At 33.7% G+C, this 22,415-nt stretch overlaps 2 protein-coding genes and 1 pseudogene across 2 annotated transcripts; all 3 read left to right on the forward strand.

The window, feature by feature from the left end:
* Positions 456-1,025, forward strand: LOC104701520 (CLAVATA3/ESR (CLE)-related protein 12). Its single transcript, XM_010417217.2, has one exon. It carries the CDS (start codon positions 475-477, stop codon positions 805-807), a length of 333 nt encoding a protein of 110 aa, XP_010415519.1. The 5' UTR covers positions 456-474; the 3' UTR covers positions 808-1,025.
* Positions 3,444-8,106, forward strand: LOC104701521 (annotated as a pseudogene).
* On the forward strand, positions 9,093-11,357 carry LOC104701523 (piriformospora indica-insensitive protein 2-like). The gene is made up of 2 exons (XM_010417218.2): positions 9,093-9,864; positions 10,218-11,357. Exons 1-2 carry the CDS (start codon positions 9,643-9,645, stop codon positions 11,292-11,294), a joined length of 1,299 nt encoding a protein of 432 aa, XP_010415520.1. The 5' UTR covers positions 9,093-9,642; the 3' UTR covers positions 11,295-11,357.

A 22,415-nucleotide genomic window follows, 5' to 3' on the forward strand; every position in this document is an offset into this window, starting at 1 on the left:
CTAGATTTGAACTCGTTTTGAGAGTTAAAAAAGCGGTCATGTGACCACTAACCTAGAAGACAGAAAAAAGAAGACTACCGCCAAAGCTAAGAAAGGTCAGCCACTAGATTATAAACCAAACATATGTTTTTGCCTAAATTTTATGACACAAAAAATAGCGAATACTTTAACGAAAATAGAGCACATATGTCATATGATAAAGCATCCAGCGTTGAAAAGACAAAATCCCACTCCCTTCACATCTCTTAAGCTTTACATTTTGTCAACCATATAATATAATGATATATATAAATATAGCTGAGCTCTCTTACCATACTACTATCTTCCAAACCGTCCTACAAAGCTTTTCATTACATCTTTCCAAATTCATACATAAACACAAAAAGACAATATCTTATATTTTATTTTTATTTTTGGCCCTATTCTTATTGATTAACACACCCATATGCTTAAAACTTCCTTCAATCATCTTCCATGGCCTTGAAGTTCTCTCAAATTCTCTTCATAGTTCTATGGCTCTCTCTCTTCTTCCTCCTCCTCCACTACTTGTACTCCCTCAACTTCCGCCGCCTTTATCTAAACGCAACGGAGGAGCCATCGTCAATATCGAAGCAACACCACCACCGTTTTCACACTATTAGATTAGTCAGCAGAAAAGCTCTCTCCCAAAGATACGACTTCACGCCTTTCAACCGCCGCCATGATCACCATCGTTCCGAAGAGCAATACGACGGTGATGAGATCGACCCTCGTTATGGGGTGGAGAAACGCCGTGTTCCCTCCGGACCGAATCCGTTGCACCACTGATGATGACGCGTGTTTCATTTGTGTGGTAACATACTTTTGTCTAGCTTAATTTTTTTTTTCTTTTTCATATATTTCCGTAAAGGAAAAAAAATTAAACAATAGAGGATACATTTCTACAATTTGGGTGTTAATACATTATATTTTTTTCTTATAATTTTGACGATTTGTATTGGTGAATATGTTGATTTACTAAAGATATTGACATCTTGATTATTATTTTAAATTTTGTTTTGTTACTGAATGTAGTATGTACATTGATTACTATAATTAGTTTTCATAAATTTAATAGATCAAACTGGTCGCTGATTACAATGATGGATGTTTAAATAATTGCTTTGACTTTGGGATTAACCAACCAGTAGCTGCAACGGCACGTCACAACTCACAACTCACAACTCACAACTCAGAGATATTATACCAAAAATAAATGGTGTAAGATAAACAAATTGTACAATACTATAAAGGAAACTAATAATTTTTGTTTCACATAAATGAAATTTGGATTACAAGGTATACTTTTCTTTTCATGCTTATATAGTACGCAAAAAATTACTGTAGACGTATTCACATTTCGACAAAATATAAAATACAGTTAGAGTATTGATTTATTTTAAAAAGAAAATTTATAAAGAGCAAATCAGAGAAACTCACTCAAATAATAACAAACAAGTGTTGTAATTTTGTAAAGAGAATAGATTAAAAACGTTAATGACATTTATTTGGTACGTCTAAAAATGACTTGGCCTGTCTTTTCGATAGAAATAAGGAAATTGTCATTTTACAAAAGCTTCACTGTCTCTCAATCTAAGGATGTGCCGACTTTTTCCTATTTTGAATTCTACACCATGAAAATGTTATTAGTTTTCTTTCTGATATTGACATTACATAAATGCAAAAAGGGACCAAAGCTTTTACCAAAAAAAAAAAAAAAAAGGACCAAAGAATCCAGTGCAAATAAGAAAGTTACTGGATATATGCGTAACGTTAATTTATGGAAAGAAAATTAGAGGAATTTGAGTAACATTTTTTAGTTGTAATTTTTTTTCTTATAGTATTCCTTTTTTTTACATTTTTTTTCAAACAATAATATTGTCGCTATGATTTTTCTTTTTGATTTTTTTTTTCAGTTCAGATTTCCGGGATTAAGAGAGAACTATTAAACTGAGGATACTAGTGATCTAATTGCCCCAAAAAGTAATGATCTTTTTATTAGAAAGTTGTTATCTAGTAAATAAGCAAAGTCGCCATTACACAGTAGTCTAAGACTATAGTAGTGGTTGTGTGTCCATCATTTCAATGGACCCCTTTCAGATATTAGGTTTGTGTGACATTGAAATATATTTACAATGTTTTATAGAAAGCCAATAGAGTAAAAGCAGAAACAACTAGCTGATTATTACAAAAAAAGAATCAACTACTTGAATACTATTTCCAAAAAGATATATACATTTTTCATATTTTATAAAAAATTAAAGCGCATGGCCAAAGCATTTGATTTCCAAAATTTACTAAGCAAAGAAAGCAAGGGTTGTATTCTGATAACAACATGGAATACATGTCACAAACACATGCAATGTTTTCTCTCCAATGAAGTCGAGAATGTTAAAAAAAAAAAAAGAAGAAGAAGAGTACAAGAACTGAATCAAGATTTCAAAATGAAAAAGGCTGCCATGCTCATATGGTAATATTATCGGATGCCCACGAAAGGACGATATTCATCAATAAACAGTCCAGATCAGTAAGTAATCATTCTTTTTGACTATGTCTATAACAGTAAAAATATGCACACACTCTTAACGGAGTGATCCATTCCACTGATATTACAATCAGTTTCATAAAAATTTAAAACATATATAGCGTAGTAGATTCCATAGAATTTTTCGTATAGTTAATTATTGGGATGCCATTTTCTTTGAAGTACGAAGAAGAATGGGAGTAAAAATAGTTAAATATGATTGACTTTTAAGAAATACAACATTTTAAAAAATTAAAACAAATTTTCCTAAATCAATTAAATAAAGAGAATTGATTATAACTTTATTACTTTGGTCATTGTACATATATGTAAAAAATACATATATGGTTTCTATCTTTTCTTTTCAAAAAAAAAAAAAATCAGCATTAGTATTTAGTAGTGACAACTTGAACTTAGTTACGGATCGACCTTTCAACATACAACACATACGTTGACTTTGCAAAGACTAATTAAATCCACGAAATTTTGTTTTGAATACCAAATATTAAATATTTAAATACATAAATATATTTAATCAATAATCTTTATCTAATAAGTCATAAGTAAATTCACAAGAAACTGCAACCTTCTCCCTAACATGTTTCCCAAATTTGGACTCGATTAATTTTCTCTAACTTAATTCATTTTACACAAAAAAAAATAAAAGAAAAAAAAAACACCTTTTTAACTTCTTCTACGAAACTGCTTCTATCTCCACATCTTCTTTCATTATTATATAAAAAAAAAAGTTATCCAAAAATCTTGCCCACGATCCTATAAATATCAAGGGAAACAAACAAACTTGGACCAGCTGAAGAAGAAACAATTATAATTGGATAATGAAAGAAAAAGCCCAAACAGGCCCAATAAATAATTTACACGACCTCGTTTGCAACTTGCAAATGCAAAGCACCGAAGAAGATACTTTGCCACTTTGAGGTTGAAAGAAAGGTTGTGTGATACAGAGTGCGCAGTTTCGGAGCGGAGGACACAAGTCTCTTCTTGTAACTGATACTGCTTCCACGACGGTCCGTCTTAAGAAAAAGATTTCATATTGGTGCAATTTGCTTCTTCAATTCAATTCCTCCGAAGTTGTCAAATTAGGGTTGTTTGGTCTTTCATTCTCCAATTGATGCATCTGGGTCTTTAGGGTTTGCACAGAAATGTTCACTCCGCATAGGAATCGGTGGCCGGAGACTGACCGGAAAGGAAAGGCCATAGCTTTTGCCGATGAAATCAAGACGCCGTCTCCGTCAAGGGGACTCCTCCTAAGAGAGGATGATGATTGGCGAAAGTTCAAAGAGGTTGGTTTACTCGATGAACCTTCTCTGGAAAGAAAAGATCTTGATGCTCTTACAGAGAAGATCTCGAAGCTTGAGAAAGAGGTAAATTAATAAAGTTTTGATTTTTTTGCTGTGTGAGTGTTCTTAAGGTGCAATTGGGTTTGAATTGAGAAAGTATTCTTTTTTCTATTGGTACAGCTGTTTGATTACCAACATAATATGGGGCTTTTGCTAATGGAGAAGAAGAAGTGGACTTCGACAAATGAAGAGCTTCAACAAGCATTTAATGAAGCTACGGAGATTCTCAATCGTGAAAGACATCAAAGTTGATTGCTTTAAACGAAGCTGACAAAAGAGAAGAGAACCTTAGGAAATCTTTGATTGCCGAGAAACAATTTGTAGCTGAGGTATCTCTCATTTCTCAGTTCGTGTTATGTCTGTTTGTTGTGGTTTTATTTGGGTTTGATGTTTATTTTAGACGTTTCTGCTATTTGTGTATTTCAGCTTGAGAAGGATTTAAAATACTGGCAGCAAGAACATTTGGAGGTGAAGTCTACTTCTGAGGCAAAGCTAGCTGAAGCAGATGCTTTGGTTATTGGTATGAAGGAAAAAGCTTTAGTGGTGAATAAAGAGAATGCTTTGGCTGAAGCAAAGCTTTCAATGATTAATAGAAAAAGTTCTGAGGTAGAAAGGAAACTAAAGGAGGTGGAGACTCGTGAGAAAGTGCACCAAAGGGAGCATCTTTCTCTAGTTACAGAGTATGAACAAACACTTTTTTTTGACTCATCGGTTCTGTTTCTTGTTTGTTGGTATGGAGATTTGACCTCACATGCTATCTTTTTCTTATGTTTCTTAGACGAGAAGCTTATGAGGCAGTGTTTTACAAGCAGAGAGAAGAACTACAGGATTGGGAGAAGAAGTTGACACTACAAGAAGATAGGTTGTCTGAAGCTAAAAAAAGCATTAACCATAGAGAAGAAAGAATTATGGAAAGTGAAAGAGCTATCAAGAAGAAAGAGAAGCTCCTTGAAGAGACACAGCAAAATATTGATATCGCCAAGTCAAAATTAACAGAGAGAGAAGAATCTATAAACAATATGCTAAATGACATTTCTAAGAAGGAAAAAGTGAGTTTTCAAGCTGCAAATTTTTTCTGCTTCCTGTACATTTTTGCTTATATAGGAATTCGTTTCTGTTTTAGGACTTTGAAGCCATGAAGGCTAAAGTTGATATCAAAGAGAAGGAGCTCCATGAGTTTGAGGAGAAGCTTATTGTGAGGGAGCAGGTCAGCCTCAACTTGCCTGAAACTTTTTTCTATTTGTTAAATATATATCGCCTTTTCTTCCTTGGTCATTGTAATGGTTATTTTTTGGTTTCACGTAGTAAATCTTCAGTAAATTGATAGAAAAATTTAAAGGTAGATGTGTCTTTGTGTTTTGGTGTTGTATTACACACACATACCCACCCACCTCTATTTGCCTCATTAATTTTATGTGGCAGTGCGGGAAGTACGGCTTACAAGATTATTAGTGTCCTAGTTATTGTGAATACCATGTCTTGTTGCTGTGAAATGTTAGTTTTGTAGTATTTAACAAAATCAGAGTTTGTATACAGAGCTTGGGTTAATGTAAGGAATATTTTCAAACTATGGTGACATTTCATGTCGATGCTACAAAATTTAGTAACTGACTAGAACAACTTACAGAACTTAATATATTCAGGTTATTATTTTCGTTTCTGTCTGTTTAAGTGTCAAAATACATACTTCAAAGAGAAATGATACTGTGATTAAATTTAACAGATGGAGATTGGGAAGCTCCTTGATGATCAGAAGGCTGTTCTAGATTCCAGAAGGCAGGAGTTTGAAATGGAGCTTGAACAGATGAGGAGATCCCTTGATGAAGAACTTGAGGGAAAGAAAGCTGAAATTGAGCAGCTGCAAGTTGATATCAGCCACAAGGAAGAGAAGTTGGCGAAGAGAGAGGCAGCTTTGGAGAAAATGGAGGAGAGAGTGAAGGTGAAAGACAAGGATCTTGAAGCAAGGCTGAGAGCTGTGAAGGAAAATGAAAAATCTATAAAAGCAGAAGAGAAAAAGCTGAATTTGGAAAATCATCAATTTCTCGAAGAGAAGGAATATTTGCTTAAACTTAAAGATGAGATTAAAGAGATCGAAGCTAGGACAACAAAGCAGGAGTCAGTGATTCTCGAAGAACATGAAAGTCTCAGGATTACAAAAGAAGAGAGACTTGATTTTCTGAGAGAGCAGTCTGAACTGAAGCAGCAGATAGATAGAGTTAAGCAAGAGGAGGAGTTACTCTTACAGAAACGTAAAGAACTGAAACAAGATAAGGAAAGATTTGAGAAAGAGTGGGAAGTTTTGGATGAAAAGAGGGCTGACATAGCTAGAGAGCAAAAGGAAGTTACTGAAGAAAAGGAGAAACTGAGAAGGTGGCAAAGGAATCTTGACATGGAGTTGCAAAGGCAAGAAGAAGAGGGTGAGAGAGATTTTAATGAAAGGGAGAGAACATATGAGAAGAGAAGCCAAGAAGAGCTTGAAAACATTAATTACACAAAGAAGCTGGCTAAGAGAGAGATGGAAGAAGTGCAATACGAGAAGCTTGCTCTTGAGAGGGAAAGAGAACAAATTTCTATCCAAAAGAAGTTGTTGAAAGAACAAGAAGTTGAGATGCATAACGACATCACTGAGCTAGATGTACTTAGAAGCTCTTTGAAGGAGCAACGAGAAGAATTCATCAGTGCAAGAGAGCTTTTCCTAGTATTCCTGGAAAAACTTAAGAGCTGCAGCTCCTGCGGAGAAATAACCGAAAATTTTGTTCTGACTGATCTTCGACTGCCTGATGTTGAAAATGGGGACAAACTTTCTGAGAAACGGAAATTAAATGCAGAGGACGCTTTCAACATTTCTCCCAGTGCAGAAAATAGCAGGAAAACATCTTTGATTGGGAAAATTGCTTCAAAGCTGTTGAGTATATCACCGATTGGGAAGGCAGATAAAGTCACTGACCTGGGTGTAACAGTTAAGCTTCCAAAACCTTCCCAACGTGATGATCGTCTGGATACACTGCCAGAAGATGATCATGAGCCATCTGCTACCGAACAGAGTTTCACAGATAGTAGAATACAAGAAGGTCCTGAAGTTTCCCTGCAATCAGAGATAAAGAGTGATAAACCTAGACGTGGTAGAGGTAGGGGTAAGTCTGTTAGAGGAAGATCGCAAGCAACAAAAGCTGCGTCTAAAGATTCAAAACCATCTGATGTAGGAACTCCAAAGAAGCGACAACGCGAACAGGCTTCTAGAATCACAGAAAGTGAACACACAGCTGGTGATAGCGATGAGGGTGTAGATAGTATCACAACTGGTGGACGTAGGAAGAAGAGACAAATAGCCGTTCCAGTCTCTCAAACGCCTGGGCAAAGCCGGTATCATCTCAGGAGACATAGAAAGTAAGTTCCTACTTTTAAACTGGGAAAATGAGTTCAATACGTTTGAAACTAATAATTGTATGGAAAATCCTTTCAGTGTAGGAACAGAAGAAGATAAAGCACAAGCATCAACAGGTGCCACAGAAAAACAAGAAAGTGTCAATGGTGATAGCAGAACAGTGCCAAGTCCGAAGGATACTCTTACTCCACCACTAGGTGAGAATAGGGAAAATGGCAAAGCTGACGTATTAGTGGAAGCAGTAACACATGAAGAGATTGTTAGGGTATGGTTTTCTGAAACATCGAATTGGGTGTTCTTTCTTTCTTACTTTATTTCCCATTGTGTGCAAATGTTCTTTCTTTCTGTCTGAGTGGAACATGTGGGCATGTTAATCTTAGAATATATATAATCTGAACCATAGTTTTGATGTAGGTTGTTGCTGAGACTGAGTTCAAGGATAACAACACGGGAAAGAGGCCAGTCATACAGTTGGAAACAGGAGGCAGCGGTGAAATAAGAGAGCATGGTGAAGATGATGATGAGGATATCAGCATGATCGAAGAGGAGAAGGAAGGAGAAGAAGACGAAGAAACAGAGCGCCAAGGTGATGCTTCCATAGGAAAAAAGATTTGGGTCTTTTTCACAACCTGATCATTTTCCCTCTATTTCTCTTTAAAAAAGACAAAACTGTCCCACAAGTAGGATTTGCAACATCTTGTTATGTGTTGGTTCTTTTTTAACTTCACTTTTTTTTTCTAAGCAACTGAAACAAAAAGGAAGTGATTCTTGGAAGGCATGGACATGTTAGGAAATGTAACATTTGATTTTACTCTCTATTACTCCAACTCCATAGATAATGCTGGTATCCAAGGAACCAAACCAGAATTTAGAGGTAAGAAACAAAGTTACTTAAGTCATTGTCATGGACCTGACATCTTTTTTTGGTTATGTTTGCTTGAAAATCGCCAAACCAAAAATAAAGCCCAAAGCAGAAAACGGTAAAAAGCAGAAAAGGACTACACAACGGCTTATATGTAGGATCTTACCAAGATTTGAAACTTAAATTGGATGGATTTATAGTGAGTAGATAGTAGATACGCCTCACCTATCAATGTTAAGACAAAAAAGAGTGTGGTCCAAAAGAAAGGACATGCAAGAGCATCAAAAACTCACTCTTCATTACACTCCACTCTTCATTACACTCCACTCTTATAACATCTCCATTAATTCTCTCAATGGCAAGGTTTTATGACTTTTGAATCAGTTAAAAAAATCCATCTTCTGGTTCTATTTTATTAATGCTTTTAATTATTACTAAATCCATCTTCTGGTTCTATTTTATTACTAAATCCAAAGTAACAAAACATTATTCTTTAATTTCAACCACCGAGTAAGCTTCTTCCTTTTTAAGTGTTTTCTAAAATTCTTTTTCAGGAAATATAATAACTACTTTTGAAGAAAGGGACAGTTGAGGAAATATCAGAAACATATAAATAAAATATAAAAATGTGGAAGCTGCTCTTTTTCAAAAAAAAAAAATTGTGGAGGCTGCAGAATAAACAGATCCTCTTATTAGAGAGACTCACTCGATCTTCTCTGTCTTTCGCTTTCACTTGCATTATCAACACAAGATGTTGGACCTCTCTCTTCTTATCATTTTCATTACCATTATTGTTTCTCTGCTTTGGTAACTGTGTCTTGCTTTTAAAGATTTGTTTTTTACTTTTTCTTTTTCCGGTTTATGAATTTTAATTGCTAATGCTAAGTCATTGTCTAAATCCCTGGCTATGTACCCTATTACTTCACAATGCTTCTAGTCTATGGATCAAACAACCATAAAATGAATATGTAAAAGTTGTAAGATCCTTTACATTTAGTCTTTTATCAAATAGTATTTATAATTCGTATTTTAAACCCAATATTTCAGTTTTGACATATTATATAGTCTGTGCTATAAGTTAGAGAAACAGATTTGGCTTTTCCTCTCTTGTTCTATGGTTGTGTCTTCTTCATGGCTCTCCTCTATACTAAACCATAAAGAGAAACGAAACAGAGAGACCTCTAAAGCTTTTCATGAAACCAAGCTCTAGAGGACAAAAGATTAATCAAAACAATTCGTATACAAATCAACCAACATTCGTTGTTTTCAAAAAGGGTCCCATAACCCAATTGTGGTGAATGGTGATAGTTTTGTTTTCATCTTCCAACATTAACACCCACCCAAAATTCTTGATTATCTTTCTTGTTGGTTTTTTTTTAACTTTCCCTTGATAGAAACATATGCAACAAGTAGAATAGTTCCAATACAGATAAGATCCCAACAAACACTTTTCTTTCCTTCTCTTCTTTGGTATCTTCTCATTATAGTCTCAATGAAGATGCTTAGATTCAGAAAGAAGCAACATTTGGTTTTTTTACTATGTGTGTGGTGTTTGGTGGTGGATTTGAGCAAGGCAGAAACAGATGAAAGTGAAGGAGGTCCCATGGAGAAAACAGAGAAAACTGCTCTCTACTCTACAATTCAAGGCTTTGTCGGTGACTCATGGAATGGATCATATCTTTATCCTGACCCTTGTGGCTGGACTCCAATCCAGGTTCTTTCTCTCATCATTCTTCTTTGATCTTATTTGAATCCGTTCAAGAACAACAGCAACAAAAATATCAATATTTTTTAGAAAACTATCTTACTAATGTTTTAAACCTATCAAGATTATGATTCTTGAATTTGAAAGCAGATGAAAATGGTTGAACAGCTCTGTTTGTGCATGTGTCTACAATGTAATCTCAAGCCCGACGATAGAAAATAAAATTCTTTACTCGTTTTTATTAGTAACAATTATTTCGATATATCTGTCAAAGAATTTGTTTATTTTGATAAAAACATATTTGTTATTTGTTACGTTTGTTTCTCAAGAAATTTCCAATTCTCTGTTGTTTAACTCTGCAGGGTGTGACTTGTGATATGTATGATGATCATTGGTATGTAACTGCTTTAAGCTTTGGGACTGTGCAAGAAAAATCTCTTGCTTGTACTGACGTTCCAGTGATCAGACCACAGCTCTTTGAGCTAAAGCACCTCAAGTCCCTCTCTATTTACAGCTGCTTCACATCGCCGAACCGATACCTAGCTTCAGTCTCAGATGAAAAGTGGTTGGAACTCACTAAAAGCTTGGAGAGACTTGAGATCAGATCAAACCCGGGACTGATAGGTGAACTCCCTTCTGTCATTACCAATCTCACCAACCTTCAATCTCTGGTGGTGCTAGAAAACCAGTTAACAGGTCCATTGCCGGAGAACTTGGCCAAGTTGACCAGACTGAGACGCTTAGTATTGTCAGGAAACAAGTTCACAGGGAGAGTACCAGAGGTCTTTGGGTTAACCAGATTGTTGATATTGGATTTGAGCCGGAACGTCTTATCCGGGTCGTTGCCCTTAAGCGTTGGAGGATTGAATTCACTGCTGAAACTTGACGTCAGTAACAATTACTTGGAAGGAAAGTTACCTAGAGAGCTACAGTACTTAAAGAATCTGACTCTTTTGGACCTTAGAAACAACAGATTCTCAGGTGGATTGACTAAAGAGATCCAAGAGATGGGTTCTTTGGTAGAGCTGGTCCTGTCCAATAACCGCCTCGTCGGGGACTTGACAAGATTAGAGTGGAGAAATCTGAAGAATTTGGTGGTTCTAGACCTCTCCAACACAGGATTAACAGGGGAGATTCCTGGTTCAATCTTGGAGCTCAAGAAACTGAGGTTTTTAGGTCTGAGCAACAACCATCTCGGAGGCAAACTCATTCCGCAAATGGAAACCAAAATGCCTAGTCTCAGCGCTCTCTACGTGAATGGAAATAACATCAGCGGAGAGTTGGAATTCTCTAGGAAGTTTTATGAGAGGATGGGAAGGAGACTTGGTGTTTGGGGGAACCCTAATCTGTGTTATAACGGAGATGAGATCAAGAACCTTAGTGAACATGTTCCTTTTGGAGTGAACCAATGTAAGAGAGTCAAGGCAGATAAATATTAAAATCCCTCGTTTTGAATCAAAGGGTTTGTAATATAACCTAACACTTGCTAAAATACAATGGAAAAAGCCCATAGTAACCTAACACTTGCTAAAAATAAATTACTAAAAATGAATCACTTGTTTTTAAATTACTAAAAACAATAAAATAAATATTTTTTAGTAAATAATAAAAATAATAACTATATAAAAATAAATTAAGTAACATAAAGTAAAAAATAGTAAAAAACAATACTATGAATTTGTTTTAGTAATAATGTTATTATTCAAATTTTAACCAAAAAATAATCATATTCCAAAACTTAGAAATTTTTAATTTGGTTAAAAATTCTATTATGGCAGGTGATGCAATTGGACAATCCTGTTATAGCGACATAACACTAAAAATGTTCATGAAACTTTGTATATTTGTATTTAATATGGGATATCGACATGGTCAAAACCCTCAAACTCCAGGGCAGTTAATCAATTGGATTGATCACCAAGTTTAGGATCAGATATTGGCTATTCAACGACAAGGGGATAGGCGGTTCGATAATGGTCTTCAGGCTTAGTTTCAAACAAGACTCTGACAACTTTTTCCTCTTAATGTAGTTTAAACTCTATATGTTTGTTCAAACAACCGCTGCACTAGTTGTACAATTGTTATTTTTTGTTTGAATATAATTTAACATTAAATTCAAAAAAAAATTTAAAAATATGGGATATAGATATGTTTAAATGATCTCTATAATTAGCCCAACGATCGACATTCGACGTTAGGACTTTTTAAAATATGTTTTCATGAGATATGAATATGGAATGAACTCTTCTAGAAATAAAAGGTTAGAAGATTAACGACTCTTCCACTGACGTTTTTAATTAAGTCATTTTTTTGTTACCATCTAAGATATTGTTGATTTGCCAAGAAAACATTTAGATTTATCTTTTAAACTTCAAATGATTATATATATATATAATGATTTTTATTGATAAAAAAAATAAACCAAAATCTCGCGTAAATAGATATAACAAAGAAAAATTATCTTCGATAATATATATTTTGTATATTTTTTAGTAAAGTAAGTTTAGTGTTTTTATAGATTTATACTCAAAAGCTTGAATGATTTTATTTGAACTCAAGAATTTATATTGATAGAAAATATTTTAAATTAAAATCCCAATATATATGTCGTCGTTGTCTTCTTCCTCGTGAAACTTCGAACTCGTAAGATTTTTTTAGGAATCGCACTACAAGAAAACAAGCGTTTAGCGACTCCAACAATCGTCGCTAAACCGTCGCAAAAACCTACTTTGCGACTACTACGCGACTATTTCAGATAGTCGCTAAAAAATGGTCGCAAAATTTAGGTGTCTCAAAATGGTCGCAATTTTAAAACGGAATTATGACTCCCCTTATATAGTCGCTAATAAGCGACTCTTTACAGACTCTTTATATTAGAAAGCTTCGGTCGTAAAAGTAGTTACAAGTCAGTCGCAAGTTAGTGACTAAATTGTGTGACCATTTTCAAACTCCTTGCTGTCGTCGCAAAATAGTCCTCGTTTATTAGTAACCATTTTGCCACTAGTCTGATAATTTCATAGAAATAAATTTGGTCGCAATTTGGTGACATTTTAGCATATAATAAACCTGTTTTATCTATCAAATTTGGAATGAATCACAATAAATTAAAATTGAAAACCGAATTACCACAAAAAATATCATAATCATTCATTAAACATAAAGATTAACATAATCATTGTATTAACCAAAAAGATCATCCTAAAGCAAAAACAAGTAAAAAGTCTCAAACAAGCAATTCATGTTTTTTTAGAAAAGACAATGTTTAGAACTTGGAGTAAGTGGAGAAAGGGGATGTGGTGGCTGGTATTGTGTCTAAGGCGGTGGCTGGTGAGTACCTGACACGGTGGCTGGTGGTATGATATCTTCAGGTGTGGTTGCTGGTGTTGTTGCTGGTACTCTTGGTCGCAAGGAAGCAATAATAGTATCATATGCTGGATCTTTCTCTTTCACGTAGATGAGAAGCTCTTGATGCTCCTTCTCACGTCGGGCATTCTCAGCATCTAGATGAGCTATCTTCTTGCGAAGTTGTTCATGAAGCTCGAGAAGTGATGGTGGAGAAGATTCTACATAGCTTTCCTTCCTTTTCCCTTTCCTAAGTGTCTCAACAAGAGATCCAAGACCAAAAAGGTTTCCCTTCGCATATGTTTGAGTACACTAAAACAAAAACATCAAGGCTAGAAACAAGTCTTAAGAAATCAAAATGCTCAGCAAATAAAGAAACCATACGGATTAAGAAAACTAATATATGGATTAAGAAAGGAAAATACTCATTCTTTTCATCAAAATAAAGAAAGATACCATTAAGAATAATCATACACACTCATCAAAATAAAGAAACTAAGGAGTTACCTTAAGAAATATATCATTCTTTTCATCAATGCTGAGAGTATGATGAGTTGAACATTTAGAAGAATTCCCTGAATTTTCTGGACCATCATCGTCCACTTCACACAGTCTCTCCTCTAATGTTTTCTCATAAGTCTCAGCTACTTGTTTAGTTTTTTGATCAACAAACGATCCGTCAGCTCGAGTATGTGTCTTCATGAACACTTCGGCAAATGATACCGGACGGCCCAATTCTTCTTCCTACAAAGAAATTGTGAAATGTTAAAATCATGGAAACAAGGTGTTTATGGTGTTATAATCATGGAAGCAAGGTGTTTAGGGTGTTAAAATCATGGAAGAAATGTTAAATTACCATTTCTTGATGAACTTGCACATATGATTTCTGACCGGCAATGTGTTTGTGGACTCCGAGACCACCACGATCGGAGTTTCTGCACTGCGAGGCATTTGAGCTCCTCTCCATTACATTAGGTTCGTTCAAATGATCACACATCTCAGCCCACAGTTCTGCACTGGTGATCCAAACATATTGTTTACCCCTGCTTTTAGCTTGACTAACAATGCCTTTCATTCGTTTCTTGGCTATCTTTAAGAACCCCTCTCTAACAAGCTCCGTAATCCCAGTATCCCAATAAAACTTCCGCTACATATTACAATTGAGTTAAGTTAGTGATGATACTAAGTTAGTTATGAGAGATAATAAAACTTTGAAAGCTATAAGACATTACCGCAAATGTCCTGAAATATCTCTCTTGAATGGGTCTAGGAGTAACCTTCCAGCTGTAGTAAGGACCATTGAATTTCCTTCTAAATATTCCAGAAATCACCCGAGAAATTTTTTCTTTGTGTCTGTTAAACCTGTCACAAAACAAACACAATCAGTCTTAACCACAATCAGTCTTGACCAATACAAATTAACACAATTAGTCTTAACCAAACAATCAAACACAACCTCTAACTTAATCAACAAAACAATCAATCTCAACCTACCACTAAGAGCAAAGAGAACAATCTCAATCTCAATCTCAAAACAAAACAAACAATCTCAATCTCAATCTCAACTTAATCAACAAAACAAACAATCTCAATCTCAAAACAAACAATCAATCTCAACCTACCAAACAATCAACCTAACACTAAGAGCAAAGAGAAATTACCATAGAGTCTCAACATCGGGGATGGGATCGACAGACAGAACTAGGAGATGTTGTCAGCCTGGAAGAGCTAGCATATCATCTAACAAATCTTGGTAGTCGTGTTCGGCTGGACTAGGGATAGGGTTTTCTTCTTCGGCAGGTTTTCTTCTTCGTAATCCTCTTCCATGTTTAGGTCTGGTTGTTCTTGTATGAGTGGAGGAACAGGAGGCGGTGGTTGAGGAGCAAGACGCGGTGGTTGAGAACCAACCCGCGATGGTTGAGAAGCAACCCGCGATGGTTGAGAAGCAGGAGGCGATTGTTGTGTCCTCGGCGGAAACTGGGACGATATAGTTCTATTTGAATTAGTCGCGGACTGAGAGCCTGATGAATTTGATGAGTGAGATGACGTTCCGACACCACTTCGACCTCCGCGTGAAGTCCCACCATTGGAGGCCTGATTAACTGTGGCAGAACTGGGTTCCGTTGTACTCGCACAATTGTAAACCCTAACACCTCCAGTGGATCTGCCTCCGCGCCCCCTAACACCTCCAGCGGATATGCCTCCACGGCCCCTACCAGCCATTAGAGAGAGTTGAGAAAGAGGAGAGATTTGAGAGGAGAAGAGGAGAGATTTGATCGATTTGAGAGGACAAGAGGAGAGATTCGAGAGGAGAAAGAAGAGAGATGTGAGAGGTTTTCGACAATTAGTCAAAAAATAGAAAGAGAGAAAGAATAGAGATTGTTGTGTTCTTTGCCTAGTAATTAACGAAGAGGAGTCGCAAAGTAGTCGCAAAAGGGGAATATTACCCGCCTAAACCTTGGCAAAAAATAATAAAATGGTCAAATAGAGTAACACAATGTTCATAAAAGGGTAGGGAAATCATTGCAAAGTTAGTAGCAAGATAGTCGCAAAAAACAAGAGTCGCAAAGTTAGTAACAAGTTAGTAGCAAATTGTTACCCTATTGTGACTCTCCGACTTTAGTCACAATATAAATTTTTGGAATCTATCATTTTTGTCCAGTTGTATTGATATCAATCAACAATATGGACTCATGATTGTCTTATAGAATATATGAAATAGTTTATGACCTTTAAATATTGTTTTCATATCTTTGTTTTGCAATTTTCATAAAATTAGAAACCTTCTTATGAAATAACATGTACTCTTTACAATGATTTAGATATTATGAAATTTTTGTGTCTAAGTACTGAAATGGAAAGCTTTGACAAAGTTTATATGACTGATATTGATCAATTCAAAGTGGAAATGTGTATAGAAACATGTTAACATTTCTCTAATGTGAAATTTCAAATTAAAAAAATCGAGAGTTGCTAAGAAGTCGCAAACCAGTATCTAATTCAGGTGTTAGACGCTAAACAGTCGCAAAAGAGTTGCAAATAAGTCGCACATGTTGTAGCACATTCGTCGCAAAAAAATAGGAGTTAGCAAGTTATCGATAAATAAACTTGTGACCGGAGTATTCGTTACAAAATCGTTGCTAATTTGTGACTTTTTGTTTTTTTATAAATTACTGTCACTGAACAGTCTCAAAATGCGATTGTTTTGCGATTATAATGTTTCCGTCGTAAATGTGCGACTGTTTTGCTTCTTCTGTAAATTTGGTCGGGAAACAGTCGTAAATGAATCGCTAAGTGGTCGTTATTTTTTGCGACTGAATAAAGAGTCACAAGTGATAGACGCTAAACGCAGGTTTTCGTGTACTGTGGATTAACACAAATTCTTCACTCTCACTCTCTTTCTTTCTCTCTCTCTCTCTTGAATTTTCTGGAAATGCATTTTCAAATAGACGCCGCAAGAATTCGTATTTGGTCGCTTCAACATGCCGAAATCGATATTATCAGAAATCTAGTCAATCGTTATCTATAGGTACATGTTATTGTTTATTACCTTGTTCGATTATCGTTTTTGCTGTTTTGAAATTAACCCTAAGATTCTCTCATGTTTAAAGAGACCCGGAGACCTCTTTGACTGCTATGGAACAGATTCGTGTTCTTCTTCAATACCTGGTAACTGAGACCAAAGATTGGCTATGTGTCCTGCGCCTTCCAGAAGAGAAACTTCAATTGATTCCATTGATTTCACATGTCCATGAGTTAATCAACACACTCAGTGCTGACATTGATGTGTTGAGGGAAAATCTCAGTCGAATGTGTAATGAAAGTTATGAATTGAATATGCGCACCCTGGTTTCTAATATGTTTCTCAGATGATAGACATGTTGGATGTGTTGGTGTTTGATAGACATGTCGTAGAAGACACAATGTCTCTGCATAGACACGCTGAGACCTCCCTGTCATTATATGTCATAAGTTGATTAGTTGGTTTTTTTAAAACAAACAAATTTTAAATTAAATAATATTATTACATTAAAATATTTTTTTAGAATCTATTTTCAGAGAATTACCGATGGTGATGCTCTAATGACTAGACTTTTGTGTATCAATATATATATATATATATATTATTATTGAAGATATGTATCAATATAACTCAATAGCTTAAGATGACACACATTTACTATATATACTGTACTAAACACACACACATATATATTGTATATGTACACATTTACTATATATATTGTACTAAACACACACACATATATATTGTATATGTACGTGAAATTAATTACTTTTAAGTAGTCTTTTGATTAGTTTTCAGCAATAACTAGATTTTAACCCGCGGTATACCGCGTGATTATGTATTTTTGTATATTTTATATAACTTACTAAAAAAACATTATGTTGGATTAAATATATGTTTAAAAACTTTTTTACAATAATATTGAGATATTTGTAATTTTATTTTCTTTATCTATTTAAAAATTATTATTTTCTTTTGAAATTTAATTAATCAAAATTCTTTTATTTTGGAATTTAATCAATCAAAATTAGTTGTTGTGAAAGTAAACATCTTTGTAGTTAGTATAAAATGATTTAAATTTTATTCACAATTTGAAATTAGTTAGTCTTGTCTATGAGTATGATGGAGCGGTTTAGTGTTGATTTTTAACTCATTTCATATAAAATTAAGTTTTAAAATATTTTGTTTGTGTTTTTAGACCAACCCACAAAAATATATAAGTGTACAAATATTAACCTAATTACCATCACATACTTATGATTATTTTTAGTTTAGGTTTGGACTCGTGGATAAATAAAATTTTCCATAAATTATTGTTGTTTTTAGTATTGTGCATATGTTAAATTGCTAAAATCTGTATTTACACAAATCTTTTTTAGTCAAAAAACATATATCATTTTGTGGAGGTTAACAATATATATATAGTATAATAAAATCATACATTATTAGTTTATTTTTATATTTTTTTCTATCCATTTTGACATCAATTGCTCTATCCATTTTAACATAGAAAACATTAAACAATTTATGTATAATGGAAAACATGTACAGTAAAACCTCTATAAATTAATAATGTTGGGACTAAGACATTTTATTAATTTATAGTGATATTAATTTATCTATAAATTAATAATTATTATTTTATAGTGTAAATTAATAATTATTAATTTATAGATATATTTTTAATTGTTTATTTTTAAAAAAATTATGAATTGGAACAACTATAGCAAAATAAGATTAAACTTTCGGATGTTATAAATTTTATGGTTTAGGAATTGAACTTGTAATATTTAGAAAGCACTATTTACAATAAATTACAAATATTATAGACAAATTGACTTATACACATGAGACACATAAATTCAAATCTATGAATAATAATATCAATTCTCCTATTTTAATAATCTGTCAAATTATCAAATTGTAAATGATGCATATCTAAAAATTAAAACTTTAAATTTAATTATTTGTATGACATGTTATAAAATATTTTAGAGATATCATTATAGGTTGAAAATACAACATTACAATTGTTCTATAGAATTGAGCTTTAGGAGAAACATACACTATTATATCAGTATATATATATATATATATATAAATTTACATAATTATTAATTTATGATATTATGGAAACATATTTCATAAGGAGATTTCGAAAAAATTATTATCTTATTATCTTATCGAATATTGTTAATTTAAACACTGGCCCGACTTGGGACCAGCAAAATTTATTAATTTATAGTGTTTATTAATTTATAGAGTATTAATTTATAGAGGTTTTACTGTATAATGTCAAACCAATTATGGAAAATCAAAATTGAATAAGGTAAGGTACTATAGAATCTTTTTTCATTCAAACATTTTAAAACTTGTAATTAAAAAGGAAAACAGAAATTGATGTTGTTCAGATATTTCGGAAAATATGTATTTACATACTCGATTATCCTAATTTGATTTTTAATTTTTTTTTTGTATTAAATGTTTTAATTACAATGGCATCCTACTATATTAATCTATATTAACATTTTTGAAGTACATTTGGTGTTATGCCTTTTAAGTTTTGTTTATTTAAAAAGTTATTTTACAACATAAACCCCTAAATTTTTTCCAAAACTAACATTACTGCAGATTTTGTTTCCTAAATCTATATTAACATTTTTGAAGTACATTTTGTATTATGCCTTTTAGGTTTTGTTTATTTAAAAATTTATTTTACAACATTAACCCCTAAATTTTTTCCAAAACTAATATTACTCCAGATTTTGTTTCCTAAATAGTTTACATTTCATTTCAACTAAAAAATAACAGCAATCAATATGGAAATAAAAACTCTCATATATTTAACTACACATTCTGTTGTGTTTTGAGATGTTCAATATCTGAATTTTTCGCAAACAAAGAAAACAACAATTTGATTCCCATTTTGTTTTCCAAAACCTGTGAGCTTTGATTGTTAACGTAAGAAAATTTTCGATTGACATTTATTTAAATATTATAATTAATATAGATAAACTTAATAATTTTTTTAACTATTACGAATCTGTAAAATTAAAAGGTTTAAAATACTATATAATGTGGTTATATAGTAGATGAGTTATAAAGAGGACATGTTGGAATTAATAAAATATTATTAAATTTGTATTAACATGGGTTAAATCCTCATTTAATTATTTATCAACACTACTAATATTAGAATATTTGACATAAAATCAAGTTGATTTATCTAAGATTGTATAAAATAATTAAATCATTAGGGAAAATGTGACTTAATCACAACGTATAAATTACTGATTATGTATTTAGATCCATTATTTTTTGTTATAATAATTAAAAATCAAAATAGAATATCAAACGCTAAACAAAACAAACTAAATATAACAAACAAATGGTCATTAAGTGTATTGCGGGTTAAAAAAATAATATAAATATTTAGCCGCACAACAACCGTAAAATTTAGTTTTTTCTCTATTTACAAGACATCTAATATTTAACAAATAGATACAACATAAAATATAAATCATAATAAAAATAATATTCCCACGGTATACCGCGGATTAAAATCTAGTTGAGAAGTACAAATAAAAAACTAATCTTAAAATGTGTAAAAAATTACATTCAATTGCCATTAGAAAAAATAAATTAAAATTAAATATTAATTAAATAATTATTTTTAATTAAAAAACGAAAATAGGGACACATCAAATAAACGAAAATAGGGACACATCAAAACTAATTTGTACTTAAAAAAACTAATAGATAAGATTTCGTTTTTACTTACTTCACAATTATAGCAAAGATTTCGTTTAACTGACAAAAATTTAAATAATTTATTCATTACATGCAAATATTTTATTAACAGGTTTTCAATAAACATTTTTAAAATACAAAAAATATAATATAAGCAACAAATTTTTAATCACAAACCAAAATAAATTATTACAAATTTTCAGCAAAAAAAGTTAAGTCTGCGGTTTTCTGCGGGAGTTGTCTATAAATAAGTTTGAACTCCAAGCCTTCTTATGAAAAATGCTGTGAAAATAATAATATAGATATTAACACATATTGATGACTATATATGCTAATATAGTAATATTTATTCTCTTAATTGGTTTTACCATATCAAAATCATGTTGACAAAAGTAAATATAAAAAAGGCTAAGCTAAATATATTTTTGAATTAACATATGATGTTCACATTCCTAAATAACATCATCAAACACGCCTATGTTGGAACTTTGCTTTATTTTGACACTAAGTATTAGTCGACGTTATATCAGAAATCGAATGGGTTGAAACGAATAACTATTAAAAAGATAACGTGATTTTAGAACGCTTTAACATAAGAATAGTTAAAGTGATGGCGAACTGCTGGTGCCCTAGCGAGCGTACTTCCAGCCCGATTCCTCCTTCAACCTCGGTTGAAGACAGTTCCAATTGTCCCCCACCTTTCCCTTCTGACCCTTCTGACCATACTCCCCTCCCATCCCTTTCTGATTCCCCCCCACTTTCTCCTTTCTCCCCGCTGCTGCTCCTCTTTCTCCCCGCTGCTGCTCCTTTCTCCCCGCTGCTGCTCCCTGCTCAGCATAAATCTACTCCTGTGGTGGTGAATCCTTAGGCACAGGCGATTCTTGATTTGTACTACAAAAATTTGGGGCAAATCTCTAGATCTGTTGATACTATAGCAAAAACTCCGACGCAAACTGACGGGTTACTTGGTACCTCCCCACCAAAGGTAGCTCGCCGTTATATTAGTAATACAAGAGACTGTACTTCCTCGCAAGCAGGCGAAGTGGTTTCGCATGCTGTTATACTCCCAGAGGTGATATTGGCTCCGGGTTCGGTTGTGGCGGCGGGTACTCCATCACAACAAGCTGTTGGTGTCATGTCTCCTGTGGAACAGCCATTGCCGACACTAGCTGTCCCTGCCTCTCTCTTAGCCTCTCCTATCCCTCTTCCCTCCTCAGATCCAACTGTCACTAAGCCTGTAAAAACTGCTCATCAGCAGGTTCCACAACCTTCCACTTCCTCTAGTATTCCACCGAAAACTCTAGCTCATAAGCTGAAAATTACAGATGATATATCACTTATCCGGTTGGCACCAATTGCATACTCTTCAGCTGGCAAGCCTCGCGTCTGCATCCCTGACACAGTCTTCCAGGAAGGAGCTGACATCCGTAAAGACTTTATAATTGGGCGGTTTAAAGGAAGGCTACCTACATACAAGCATATCCAAAGTGTAATCACTCACATTTGGGGCAGAGGTAAAAGGCTTGAGATTCACCTTAATCACGAGAACAACACTATGCTGGTGTGAGTTCCTAATGAGTATTTGAGGAAAAAAGTCCTTGAGAAGAAAATGTGGTATATTGGTGAGTGTATGTTCCTTGTGGCCCAATGGGATTCTTCAGGTGGTGAGAGTACGGATCTTGATGCAATACCTATTTGGGCTCACCTTAAAAGTATGTCGTTCGACCTGATGCATCACAAAGGCATATACTTAGTTGCTGGTTTGGTCGGAGAGGCTAAGGAAATGATGAGTTCACTAATAATTTAGTAAGCTTATTTGTTGCCCATGTCAAGGTTGAAAGGAACTTAAATGAGCCTCTGCCTTCGTCAGTTGAAATAGAAAGGGAGAATGGTGAGGTTATCTCCATTGAAGTCGAGTACCCTTGGGTTCCACCTACATGCT

Source organism: Camelina sativa, chromosome 7 (genome assembly GCF_000633955.1).
Source record: "Camelina sativa cultivar DH55 chromosome 7, Cs, whole genome shotgun sequence".
Lineage (NCBI taxonomy): Eukaryota > Viridiplantae > Streptophyta > Magnoliopsida > Brassicales > Brassicaceae > Camelina > Camelina sativa.